This window comes from Lytechinus variegatus, chromosome 15, assembly GCF_018143015.1.
Source record: "Lytechinus variegatus isolate NC3 chromosome 15, Lvar_3.0, whole genome shotgun sequence".
In the NCBI taxonomy this organism is placed as follows: Eukaryota; Metazoa; Echinodermata; class Echinoidea; order Temnopleuroida; family Toxopneustidae; genus Lytechinus; species Lytechinus variegatus.
This window is the reverse complement of record NC_054754.1, coordinates 9,949,519-9,962,816: the sequence shown is the minus strand read 5'-3', so window position 1 is coordinate 9,962,816 and position 13,298 is coordinate 9,949,519. Positions and strand designations below refer to the sequence as shown.

At 36.1% G+C, this 13,298-nt stretch overlaps 1 protein-coding gene across 5 annotated transcripts in view; it reads left to right on the top strand.

Moving 5' to 3' along the window:
- The first annotated feature begins 752 nt into the window (after nucleotides 1–752).
- LOC121429156 (neurogenic locus notch homolog protein 1-like) overlaps nucleotides 753–13,298 on the top strand; it is a 36,607-nt gene continuing 24,061 nt past the window's right edge. For 4 of the 5 annotated variants that reach the window (XM_041626090.1, XM_041626089.1, XM_041626088.1 and 1 more), the window contains exons 1-5: nucleotides 754–1,088; nucleotides 6,252–6,380; nucleotides 7,490–7,569; nucleotides 8,016–8,130; nucleotides 8,588–8,763. In XM_041626090.1, the coding sequence (XP_041482024.1) occupies nucleotides 984–1,088; nucleotides 6,252–6,380; nucleotides 7,490–7,569; nucleotides 8,016–8,130; nucleotides 8,588–8,763 (605 nt within the window). In that variant the 5' untranslated portion in view covers nucleotides 754–983. Of the gene's footprint in view, nucleotides 1,089–6,251; nucleotides 6,381–7,489; nucleotides 7,570–8,015; nucleotides 8,131–8,587; nucleotides 8,764–13,298 lie in introns of all 5 variants that reach the window. The other variant, XM_041626091.1, reaches the window with a different exon arrangement.

Genomic DNA, 13,298 nt, shown 5'->3' with positions numbered 1-13,298 from the left:
CATTTATTTAAATTTTGTCTACTTGTCTATCTTTGTACAGGGCCCCATCCTCGTAAGTTATGAATTCATTTGGGTCCTCCCGATTTTTATTTGTAAATTTTGTTTTACTTGATTTTTTAATTGAAAAATAAATGAAATGGTCATAAGTGTACAGATCAGAGGGGACTGGCCTGGGCAGTTGTCCCCAAATTCCATGACTGGAAATGATGAAAAGAAGAAAAAGAAAACAAACAAGTATATCAAAGGTGAAATATTTTCTGGATGGTTAGTATAAATCTGGCCCATGTTCCCCTTTTGAGAACCATAACAAAATATCTTTAGTGGAAAATACGCAAGTGGAGATCCTTTTTTCATGTCATTCATTCATGAAAAAAAGCCCCCTTCCTTTGGTATATCCTAGATCGACTTTCCTCTGGTTCACAACTAGTTAGACCCCCCCCCCCTCCATACACATACTTTCGCGCCCCGACACGTTGGTTCCCACTCATTACACCACTTAGCGGCATGCAGAATTGGATATCATAATAAGTACTTATACGTATTGCTCTATTTGGTCACTATTGTTAAAAATTCTTAGTCGAACTGAATGCAAATATTATCCGAAAGAACTTGACAACCCCTATACACCCACCTTAGGCCCACATTACGAACTTCACTCATTATGGTCAGTGAACCATTCAACCTATTCCTTTATGAATGATCATTTTTGGTTAGTCACAAAGCTTATTCAACAAGCTTTTGGATGAATAGAGAACCATATATATATTTCGAGGTTCTCTTCTGATCCAGCTCTGCAAAAAATCCACAGATGCTATAACTCGTCCAGAATGCGATGCGAATTTTGGAACTGTAGATTTTAACTTGAATATATCATAGTGAATCGCATTTCATTTACGCGATTCGTGTGCATCTTCATGGATATGGAAATACTGGAGAAAAGTCTGAAGCTTTAAAAGAGGACGGTTGGGAGAAATTTAATAGCTATGGCAAACTTTCTTGTGAGGATTGTTTTTACAATCAGTGTTCTCGTGTATTCAACAAAATCGGAACAGAGTCATTGTGGTCACAAACCACTGTTACTAACACCGGTAAGTGATTCAAATATGACCCTTTTTGCCCGATATCTAGCAAGCCCCCCCCCACAAAAAAAAAGCATTTGGTCCACTCTCCGAGTAAAAAAAAATACAAACCACACTTAAAAACACTTTAAAACACTCCAAATGCTCTCCCTTGAACCGAACCAACATGGCATAATTATTATTAATTTCTGTCTTTTGCATTCAAGTTATAATCTATCAGACGATCTGATTTTTAGTAAACAAATGAAAAGTTAAAAGATATCGAATTTGAATCATACAATACCGAGACTTCATTAATCTAGTAATCATAACATGTTGAAGAGTTCGGATGTCAGACAGTGTGCTCACAGTGTCTTCACATAAACCTATAAATCTTTTCAGAATGAATGAATCTTTGTTTATTTCTTTTCAGATGTACATTTCACAATATTTATTTCACATTTTTGCACACTAAAAAGTAACAACCACTTGTATGTATTGATGTCTCTTTTACACATTCTCTCCAATCACTTCATTTAATGTAATTCAATGTACATGCATGTTTGCAACTCTTTAGCAATAAAAGAACAAAATGGGAATAGCGTTTGAATTGATACAACCATTTAATAGGACTAACAGACAAAATAACTATATCATACAAATACGTTTTCATGTGATTCACACCTTTAAAATGCTCAAATTTAACGATGTAAACATAGTAGTTAAAAACTGGCGCGGATCTAGCCTTTTTTTCCAAGAGGGGGTTTGACCGAGAAATTTGATAAGCAAAAAAAAAAAAAGGGTTTCGTTGCCAAAGGCAGGTCGTTTTGGTACTGAGAAATTTGAAAAGCACACACACAAAAAAGGGTTGGCTCCAAAATGTAGGTCTTTAATTTATTTTTTTACTTTGTAGCCCAGTTGGGATCTAAACCCTCTAACCCCCTTCCCCCCTAACGTGAAGATATTTTCTTACATTGTGTTCCACACTGTGAACGCCCTTCGCTCCCAGAAAGAATATCCATTCAATTTTAATTATGTTAATTTGGTATATGCTTGTGCGTTTAAAATTATAAAAAGATAAACGTCACTTCTTACATCACATTGGGGGCTTCTATAAAATACAGTACTTGGCCGCTGATCAGAATCCTGAAATTTACAACAACAAAAACACACACACACACTGGAACTAACCAACGCACACTTTAGTCGCCATTTAACAAGACTTATTGTGAAGATTTCATCTAAATACCTTTGTCACAAATCTTCTGTTTCATTGAAAAGATCTTTGCGTTCCTAACAGCTTTGAAAGTTTCCGTTAATTTTGTGAATAAGATCTGCTTGAAATGATCATTTTATGCTCCACGTCACACAAACAACGATAATTGATATTTCAAAGTGGCCCGCCTGTCATTGCTAATCACTGTGATAACCCCTGGTCATTTTTATCAGTTCTATTTGATCGAAAATAACACCAAGGTTGTTTGAGATTTATTGATGTGACGAAGTGTCGATCAATTGGTATGACTTTACTGGTCTATTTGCAAACTTTGTGACAGTCATATTATTTTGTCTAATACCAACATTCATAGAATTGTATTACCCGTGTGTGAAGTCGTTTCACAAAACTTATAGCTTGCGGACGCCCACTGTATTGTTTGATGTCCGTAATGCACCATGCACTAGTTTTAAATTTCCACGTTTTTTTTCTTAAATTTCAGTTTACGACAGTTCTGTTAGAATCAATAATAAGCTATTTCATTCAAAATTGAAAACTATTTAAAGGTAAAAAAATATACAATGAAAAACAATACAGAGATAGCTTATGAAATGTTGCCACCAATATAACGACAATCAAAGAAATATACAAGAATATAATTTATTAATTCAAATTTAATGATACGAATAAGATATAATACAAATAAGACAAACTGACCATAATAAAATTAAAGGCCCTACAAACACTAGAAGGACAAAACATAAAAAGAACCTCATTATTACAGACAATTCACATATAATTTTGTAAAATTATTTTTTTGAAATTCGTTTTAGTCACCTTTAATGAACGACTTGATTTCATTTTCGCAAAAAGAGCATTCCACCTATTTTGTCCTTTATAAATCACCCTATTGATATTGGAATGTTGTTGACAAATCCAATGTGAGTATATTTCGGATTAGCATTTTATTTATATTCAATTAAAATTATTTGAGCCTTCACAAGTATGGCTCAAAACCTCCCCCACAAGTCGTACTGGTTTCGGCTTTGCTCCATGGAAGTTCAATTCAGTTCAAGATCTATTCCCATGGCATTTCTTTTTTCATAAAAAGTTTACAGACCAATAGTACAGAACAATGAATTTGAATAGAGTATTTTATGAATATGAAAGAATGCGTCAAACTCAGAAAGCAGTGGCTTCTGTCGGGATTACGCAAATAATCATCATTCTGCGAGTCCCCCTAATCCTTATTATCATGCTTATAATGCCAAATTGATCATAAACTATCCACGTTTTTGTATATACCAGTAGGACACAAATGCCATCAATGTTAATAGAATGATAATGAAATTCAGACCTGCATGTGACAAGTTTACTGGCTGGATGATAAATCTAGCTATTATTTTGCAAACATTTAAAAAAAAAAACATTTCCATGAATGAAAATGGCTGTAAACATGCCATGCTGTATAGCAGCATTGTTCCTGGCCTGCCCGAAGCTGAAAGTGCGATCCTGCATTATGACCGATTTAATTCAGAAATGATTTATTGAGAGAGAGAAAAAAATATCAATATCTAAAAGCTAAAACCTCTGAACTACATACAGTTCAGAGCAAGGGCGCCGGAAGCGGGGGGGGGGGGGCACTTGCCCCCCCAAATAAAATTTTGGGGGGGGCAAAACGAGATTCCCCCCCCCCCCCAACGTGCCCCCTGAAAGATGAAAAATTATAAATTATTTAAGGACAAAAGTAAATGAAGGCACTTTTCTGCCTGAAAATTGTCATTTCCATTGTCAAAAATGAAAAAAATTTGCCCCTGACGGGGCAAATACATTATCATAGCAAGCCTCGCGTCTTTTGACGAACAGTTCCTCTGTGAAACATAGTTTTGATAAGCCCCTTTCCATATTATTACAGTGTGATAACGTTTAACCTTTTAATGAATACATTTCAGACTAAAAGCGAATGGCAAATTGATAGTGGTCCATCAATGATTAGGTTTATAATTCTATGATGCTGGCTGTGTCGTCTAACAAACGCGCGGTCGCCCAGAAACGCTCAGACCGGACCCGATATCACTAACGCGCGTGAACACTAGTTACTCGAGCAAGATATGGAATCTATGTCATAGCTGTCAAGCCCAGAAACCATAACATCTCGAGAAACTTGTTTCAATTATTTCATTTTCAACTAAATATAAATTGAGTTAATACAGTGATAACAAGAGAGCGGTGTTGGCTCAGTCGGTAACGCGTCTGCCCGTCGAAGTCGAACCAAAGATCGTAGGTTCGAGTCCACCCTGGGCGGATGACTGAAGTCAGTGCGTTGTGTGTAAACGTCTCTCCCATAGTTTCATAGATGCAGGCTATGTTACAATGGTAAACACTCCGTCCCTCGGATAGGACGTTAAATGGAGGCCCCGTGTAGAGGAGAGTCACCACCCTTGCACGTTAAGATCCCACTGCACTATTCGTATATAGGGGAAACCCCGGTGTCGAGGTCCACCTGCACCCCCCCCCCCCCATCAGTTATATCGGGAAAAGAGACCTGTGGATCATAGTGATTCAGTTCGCTTTTCGCCTCCCAGGCACAGGTGACGCCAAACAAATAATAATAACAATTCAGCGCCCTAAAGAAAATACCAAGGTCATTCCAACTCAATATAGACATGTTATCAGAAAATTACACTCAGAATAATCATGTGTAGAGGATTATAATTTATCATTTGTAAAAATGGTGAATCCCACTCGAAAGCAACTTAGAGATAATGTTTAGACATGAAAAAATAAAATCATCTGTGAAAGTGTCTTCTTGACCGGACTCATATTATCCGAGATATGAATAAAAATGTAAAGAATATAAAACCAAAAAAAAAGCGTTACAGTACTGCTCTACTATATAAAAAAAATCTTAAGATATTTTCACAGCCCCGTATTTTCCTCTATTCCTTTTCATTGGCATGATTGGAAGGCGTTTTGTCTGATACTATTTCAGCTCATATATACCTTTATACAGATTTTGCCCCCCCAAAACTGAAAATGTTCCGGCGCGCCTGGTTCAGAGAAATATACAAATACAATGCAATATAGCAATGATAGCATATACAAATTGTGTTTTGTGACTAATCACCTTATGGCATACCATAAACAGTAAACACACAATTGAGTTTGATTCAATTACTGTAGAACTAGTTCGATAATAAACTTCAATAAGTGGTTAATAGGTCGCAGGGGCGGAGCCAGCTATCGCCAAAAGAGGGGGGGGGGCGAAAAATATTTTCATTAACATTTTTCTCGATTGGCTGCTATAATCTGATTTTCTTGTTGTTGGTTTTTCAGAGGATAGTCATAACTAAAGACTGAAGTTTTAAGCATAGGTTAGTTTTATTGTTATAAACAAGATAGGGTATAATACAAGATAAGATGTCTCATGTGGTCTTATATAATGCGAGCGCGAAGCGAGAGCTAAAATTCTTTGATATTTTATGTCCTCAGAACTGTAGATGAATTTTTGCTTTTTCTGGAATTGACAGAATGTATATGGAGGTGTCCAACGTCCTTAAACTACTTTTATTTATTCCTAAAACTGTTGTACCACTTCCCCTTCCCCAAGACAAAATTTTCCCACTTACGTCACTGGAATCATGGTCCATCCTGGACTAAAAGGTAGTACTTGTTAATCTAAACTAAAAATATTGGGTAAAAATTTACCAGAGGGTAATTATGTGTCCAACCAATTTTGGGCAGTATTTTACTTAATGTGGGAAGCACAATGGTCCAGCAAGGTTCAAAATAAGCAGCAATTACTTTAGAATGGGCGAAATTTTCATCACACTGGATAAATAAAAAAATGCCCCCCCCCCAAAAAAAATACCCAATGTTGGTTGGACACATAATTACCCTCATGGAGCATTTTTACCAATCATTTTTTAGAGTGTAACATCTGCATATAATTAAGATTAAATCTATTTTTTCTCTAGAAAAATAGGATCCATGTTCAGAGACCAAAGACAACCCAGTCACGGATACTGACACCTGACCAGAGAATGAAGACACACGTGGAATATGACCAATCAGTGTTAGATCTTGATGTCGCTTCTGATATTCAGGTAAGACAGCATTTAATACTTGTTATTGATGCCTGCATTTTATACCTGGGGGAAAATGAATTAACCCACTCATTCTCTAACTTCGACTGCAACTTTTAAGACAATATTATAAATTTCTTTTTGATCGATTCATCTGACTTTTCTTAAAAATTTCTTGGAAAGCGCCGTAAGCACCCACAGAGTGGATTTGATAATATTCGATATCCAATTTGTTATTATTATTATCAATATTATCATTATTACTATTGTTATCATTATTTACTGTTATTATTCTTGTATCATCAGACATAACACACTTATGTATCTGAAGTCACGACGGACCATTAAAAATTGTAATTTTTGGAATTCTTTCAATCATTGCACTCTAGAAAATATCTGGTAAAAGTGCTCTATGAGTGTTATTGTGTGTCCAACTAACATTGAGCATTTCTTTTGGGCATTTTTATTCATCCAGTGTGATAAACATTTCATCCATTCTAAAGTAATTCTTGCTTATTTTTTAACCTTACTGACTGGACAGTATGCTTTTCGCATTGGGTAAAATACTGCCCCACATCGATACGATACGCAATTACCCTCGTGCTGGTTAAAATTTTACACAATATTTTTACAGTGTGCATCAAAACATTAACTAAAATTATTGACGTTTATAATTTCTTTTCTGTGGTCCCTGTTTGTGGATTTTTTAAAGCTTTCTTTAATATATCCCTCGATTTGGCAAATTACCTAAAATCTACATGATGTCAGGGTGGGATTTATCTTGAAAAAAAAAATATATGAGTGGCGGTTTTACTACCAAGAGGTGTGCGAGACGACGGCCCTGCGTATTTTGACATGGGCGCAAAATTAGGCCTATTTTACCCAGATGATTGATGAAATTTATTCCTCACGTTTATTTTTTAATTCAATGAAAAAATAATGAGAAAATAAAGGTGTTATAGTCGGCAAAACAAGCCGTATATTTCCTATTTACAGTCATTTTACCCTCTTGATGAGTTTCACCATGTTAATAGCTCTATGGTTTCACCTTTTCCTCGAGGAATAAAGTTTTCTACCAATTTTCATAGAGGGTTAAATATTCTTTATAATAAATATTTATTCTTCTATAGGATGCTGTAGCCGAGGTGGTAGAGCGCATATCAAAAACACTCTCTGTCAAACAGGATCCGGGTTTCTTTTTATTTCCAAAGTGAGTAGTTAAAGAGCAATTCAACCTAAGATAATTGCATCATACACAAGTATTTCGATGACATAAATGCATTTATGAAAAGGGGAAACAATGTGTTGGCCATTTAATTGAAAGACCGTGTTCACGTCGAATAAAGCTCGCGTGTTTATAATTTTCTATAACATTGCATAAACATATATTTGAAGAAAAGAAAAGAAATGATGACTGCATAAACGTTAAAATTTCTTTTCTTATTACACACTTTATGGAAGTACTAGACAATCTTAAAAAAACAGATTGAATTATCAAATTCACTTTTGCCTCCCCTCTCATCCAAAACATGGATCGACACCCCTGTAAAAGTGATGGTTATGCTAAAAAAGATGATAAGATAATATCCAGGATGCGTGAATTGATCAGTGAACATAATTTTGAATAAATGTTTTTTGTTTTCAAATCTTTGTCAGAGACTGTGAAGATCCCATGAGTGCTACGATAATTGATGGTCAGGTATACTGTACCGTAGGATCCTGTTACGCGCCTGTATGTGGAGAAATAATAGTACCAGAAAGCTTGTCAGAGGTAAACATACAGTTTCTCTAGTATCGCAGCAGTGGCTGGCCTCGGTGAGGCGGGGCCAAAGGGCCTTTTCCAAAGTTTACAATTAGGGTGCTATTGATCGAAAGTCAATTTTAGGTAGAAAAATTCAATGAAAAAGTCGTATATTAAATCTGCAATTAAATGATGGCTGCCATCCTCTCAGAAAAACAAGATGTGCTGTATTCAAAATTGATCTATCACTTGTATGTTTACATTTTGAAATGTAAAATTATTGCAAATATTTTCTTGCAACGCCCCTAAAATGTCCCAGTGTTAAGGTTCTATAACAACAATCGTGTACTGTCTTGTAATGGGTCAATTATACATGTAATGTAAATGCAAATGTGCTCAAAAGATTATTCAAATCAAAGAGAAAAAGTTGGTTTGAATAAAAAGTACACAGAATTGATAAAAATATATTACATTTTTCCATAAATAGCCTTGTTATGACTGCTACGATGACGGAACCAACTGCTTGGGATTTGGAGGTAGGGATATAACGGAATTGACTGAAATGGTGCATTTCACGCTCTTCGTTGGCTCTATCAATACGTCATGTGACTCGGGAACTATCGCTTACGCTTCGGCATGTTACCTCGATGACGTATCAGACAGGTAGGAAGTGGTATATGTATGGGGTATGATGAGATGGTGCGGGGTCAGTGGCATACCGTGGGTCATGGTATGGGGGGGGGCACCAGCAAAAATTTTGAGTCACTCAGTGGGCCTTCGCGCTATATTGCCAGGTATACTGACCTCATAGAGACATTTTAAGGACTGTGCCGTTACGATATGTATCTTACTGATCAAATAATGCGAGCGCGAAACTGAAAAAATTTTATATTGAGTCCTAAAAAGAGACATTATAGGCTCATTTTTGTAATCATGATACGTATTTTTCTCGCTAAACAAACAATGCGAGCGCTAAGCGCGAACTGATTTTTTTCAAACAGGGACATTTTAAGGACTATTTTTTAGGAATCCATTAAGAGTATACATAGCTCACCATAGTCATCTATTGCGAGTGCCAAGCTCTTACTGATTTTGTTAGAATTATATCCAAGATCATGAAATTTCTCACATAAACAAGCGAAAGCTTTCCAGTGAGTTTCCTTTTTTTCCTTTCTGTTATTCATAGTATGTTTTTTTCCTACTTACTTTGTCAATTTGTTTGAAATGAAGAAAAAAAAATAAATTCAATCAATCAATCCGAAATCAAACACTTTCTGTAGTCATTGTAACCATGATATACGCATCTCACTAATCCAATATTGCGAGCGCGAAGCGCGAGCTTAAAATAAGGAAATTCAGACCCGAAGAGCGGCATTTTAATGCTTGTTTGTAGGAATTCATTAATACCATACATATTTAACTAACCAAATGATGTGAGCGCGAAGCGCGAGCTGAATATTTTTGATATTCAGATCAGAAACATGCACATGTTAAGGACTGATCTTAGGAATTCACGAAGAGCAGACATACCTCACAAATCCACTAATGCGAACGAAAGCACGGACTGGAAATGTTTTATATTCAGACCTTAAAAGAGGGCAATCACATTAAGTAGTCATGAAAAAGAAGCATATGTCGCTACATAAAACAATAATAACTCGAAGTGCAAGGAAATACATGTGGTGTACATGGACTTGAAAACGGTTTTTTTAAAGCGAGCAAACAGGAACGATGAACACAGGCCCTGAGCAAATCATATTTCATTGAGTTATGAATAAAATCTTTCTTATGTAATATGACATTTGATGATATAATAAACATATTATAACGTACAGTATTTTCTTCTTTCCCACTACGTTTAATTTTCATTCCCCCTTGTCTCCTTTTCCCCTGTTTGTTTTTTTGGCCAGCCGATGGGGGAGGGCACGTGCCCCCCTCCGTAGTTACGCCACTGGCGGGGGTGCTCAACTAGTGATATATTTAACGATTAAAATATCCTTGGCCTGATGTTATCGCCATTATGACGAAAACTTGCCCATTATTTCCCTATTTCATTTTCTTCTGGCCCAGATGTTACCACCATATGACAAGTTGCCCATTTTTACCATTAAGAAAAATATCTTACGTGGCTGATGTTACAATCAAATGATGACAAGTTGTTCATAATTACCAGCATCTTTTGCGCTTGATGTTACTATATTATGATGGCAAGTAGCCCGTGTGTTTTTATCATTTAGGCCCGATGATACAATAATGACCAGTTGCCCATATTCACCAAACTGTATTAAAAAATATTTTGTGCCTGATGTTACGATTACACTTCGTATTTCCGAAGCTTCGTAATTCCGAAGGTTCTTTATTCCGAAGGTTCGTAATTCCGAAACACGTAAATTGCCTATACCTCGATGTTCGTTAATCCGAAAACGAAAAAGGGTTCGTTAATCCGAACATTTGTGTCGTAATTCCGACGATTCGTTATTCCGAAGGTTCGATAATCCGAAAACGAAATAAGGTTCGTTGTTCCGAAGGTTCGTTAATCCGAAAACGAAATAAGGTTCGTTGTTCCGAAGGTTCGTTAATCCGAAAACGAAAAAAGGTTCGTTATTCCGAAGGTTCGTTAATCCGAAAACAAAATAAGGTTCGTTTTTCCGAAGGTTCGTTAATCCGAAAACGAAATAAGGTTCGTTAATCCGAAAACAAAATAAGGTTCGTTTTTCCGAAGGTTCGTTAATCCGAAAACGAAATAAGGTTCGTTAATCCGAAAACAAAATAAGGTTCGTTAATCCGAAAACAAAATAAGGTTCGTTAATCCGAAGAATGAAAACCGGGAAAGCAGAGGCAGAGGCAAGGGGAGGGGGCGGGGACACTGTTGCCGTTCAATTATCATATGAGGATGGGAAGGCAAGGGCGGCCGAACGAATTTTCGTTGGGGGTAAAGCCAAAAAATGAAACTCATACGTCAAATTGGAACTGTGGTGATATTTTCACCTTAAGATTATCATCTGCTTGAAGTCATTGTGTGTTTGATAGTGATTAAGTAGAGAAAAACTTTTTTGAAGTGACTTCTTATTATGGCAAAATGTATATTTAGGCTTTATTTTTCGGGAGAGAGTATGAGCGAGCGGCTTGGTAAAACAAATTCAAAGGTGAAGTTGTATAACGTTTTTTGTGGTCAGTTATTCTTAAAATGGCATTATTGCGAGGTGTTGCGAGCGTGAATCACAAGCTAAACTTTAGGTTATTTCAATAAAAAATGAAAATTAGTTTTTAAAAATCCGAGCAGATTTCTGCTGTCATTAAAAAGATGTGCATCTAACTAAAGAATTAACACGAGCGCAAAACGCGAGCTTAAACATACTGACCAGAAAAGGAACCTGTTAAAGAAAGCATTTAGTGACCTCTTTAGGATGCATATTTCACCAATCGAATGAGAGTGCGAAGCGCAAGCTGAAATTTTTAAATATTCCAGCCTGAAAACTTAACTTAACTTGTATACTTTAAAAAGAGTATTTTATTTCGAAAAAACATGAAAAACGGCATATTTATTTTTGAAAAAGGAACTTTCCCATTTTGGAAAATATCAATTCCCCTGTTTTTTATTCCATTTTTGATGCCCCCTGCCTCCCTCCCGGCGGATCCAACTTTCGTCAAATAGAGGGGGGGGGGGATTTTTTTTAGCCATATTTTCCTTGATCGGCAGTTTAAAGTTGATTTTTGTTTGTTTCTTTGAAAGGGTAGTCCTAACGGTCAATAATTAGCTTAATCCTTATAAAATAAAGTAAATATGTAATAACATGATAAACCCTTTTTAAATAATGCGAGCGCGAGCTATATTTTTGTTAATATGATGGGCAATATGTTTGTGATCTTCAAAGCGAGATGCCTATGTAACTAAATTTAGATAATAACTGCTAGCAACAAGTGCGAACAGAATTTTTAAATATATAAGCTCTGATCTGATCTAAAGGGGACATTTTAAGAACTTTTTGCAGTTAGCCATGAAGACGATGCGTGTTTTAGCCAATGGCGGCGGAACGTATTTTTTTTTTTTTTGGGGGGGGGGCAAAGTAAAAAAAAGGGGCCAATAGGGGCAATTTGGTGCAAACGGATATTTTCACCATTAGATTATATCATCTGTGTAAAGAGGTTGTGTGTTTTTGTAGTAACTAAATTGAGCACAATTTTTTAAGTGATGCTAAAGTTATATATTTACATGCTAAAGTTATATATTTACGTTTCATTTCTGCGAGCGTAGAGAGCAAGCGGTTTGGGGGGAAAAGTCAGATCTGAAGATGTAAAATTCACCTTTTTGGTCAATACTGTGAAAAGGGCATCCTTGTGAGATGTTGCGAGCGAATCACGTGCTCAAACTTTTGGAAATTTCATGTGGGCCTAGAATGATGATATTGATATAGATATCATTTACCCAGGGAAGCCACTTCAGTTCTGAAAACTATTCTCCCAGCTATTATTATTTTTTTTACAAGAATGCTATAGAATGTCCAGTTTTCAGGTTGGAAAATCGGAAAAATTTGGCTCACGTTTCTCGCTCGCATCAAGTATTGTTTATTGAGGAACTCATTCTATTCCTGGTTACAAAAAAGAAGTATGAAATGTCCAGTTTTCAGGTTGGAATATCACAAATTTTAAGCTTGCGGTTCGCACTCTCATTATATAGTTCGTGAGATATATATTCTATTCATGAGTCACTAAATGCAGTCCTTAAAAGATTACTTTCTGAAGCCTGTTGCATAAAACTTTTTACCTGAGAAAACTCTGGTAAAAACTGAAAACTAAGGTTAGTCTGATTTCCGCCAATTAATTTAGCACAGGGCAAAAACTCCTGTAAAAACAACCTGAGTTTTTTCAGGTAAAAAGTTTCATGAGACGGGCCCCAGGTCATATATAAACAAATTACAACTCGCCCTCGCATTAATTCTTTAGAAAGATACACATCTTTCTCACGATTACAAAAAATGCTCCGAATGCTCACTTCACGTCTTGTTACATGAAATGTCTACTAGTTTCAGCTTGCGATTCGCGCTTTCAACATCTCACAAGGATCATTATTAGTATTATTTTTATTTTCATTACCAGCAGAAGCTGTTATTAAAAATGACATCCCCTCCAATACAAATCCTATTATCTAGAGGTTGCTCGCACGCTTCCAACACACTTGATCCCCTGCATCTTTAATT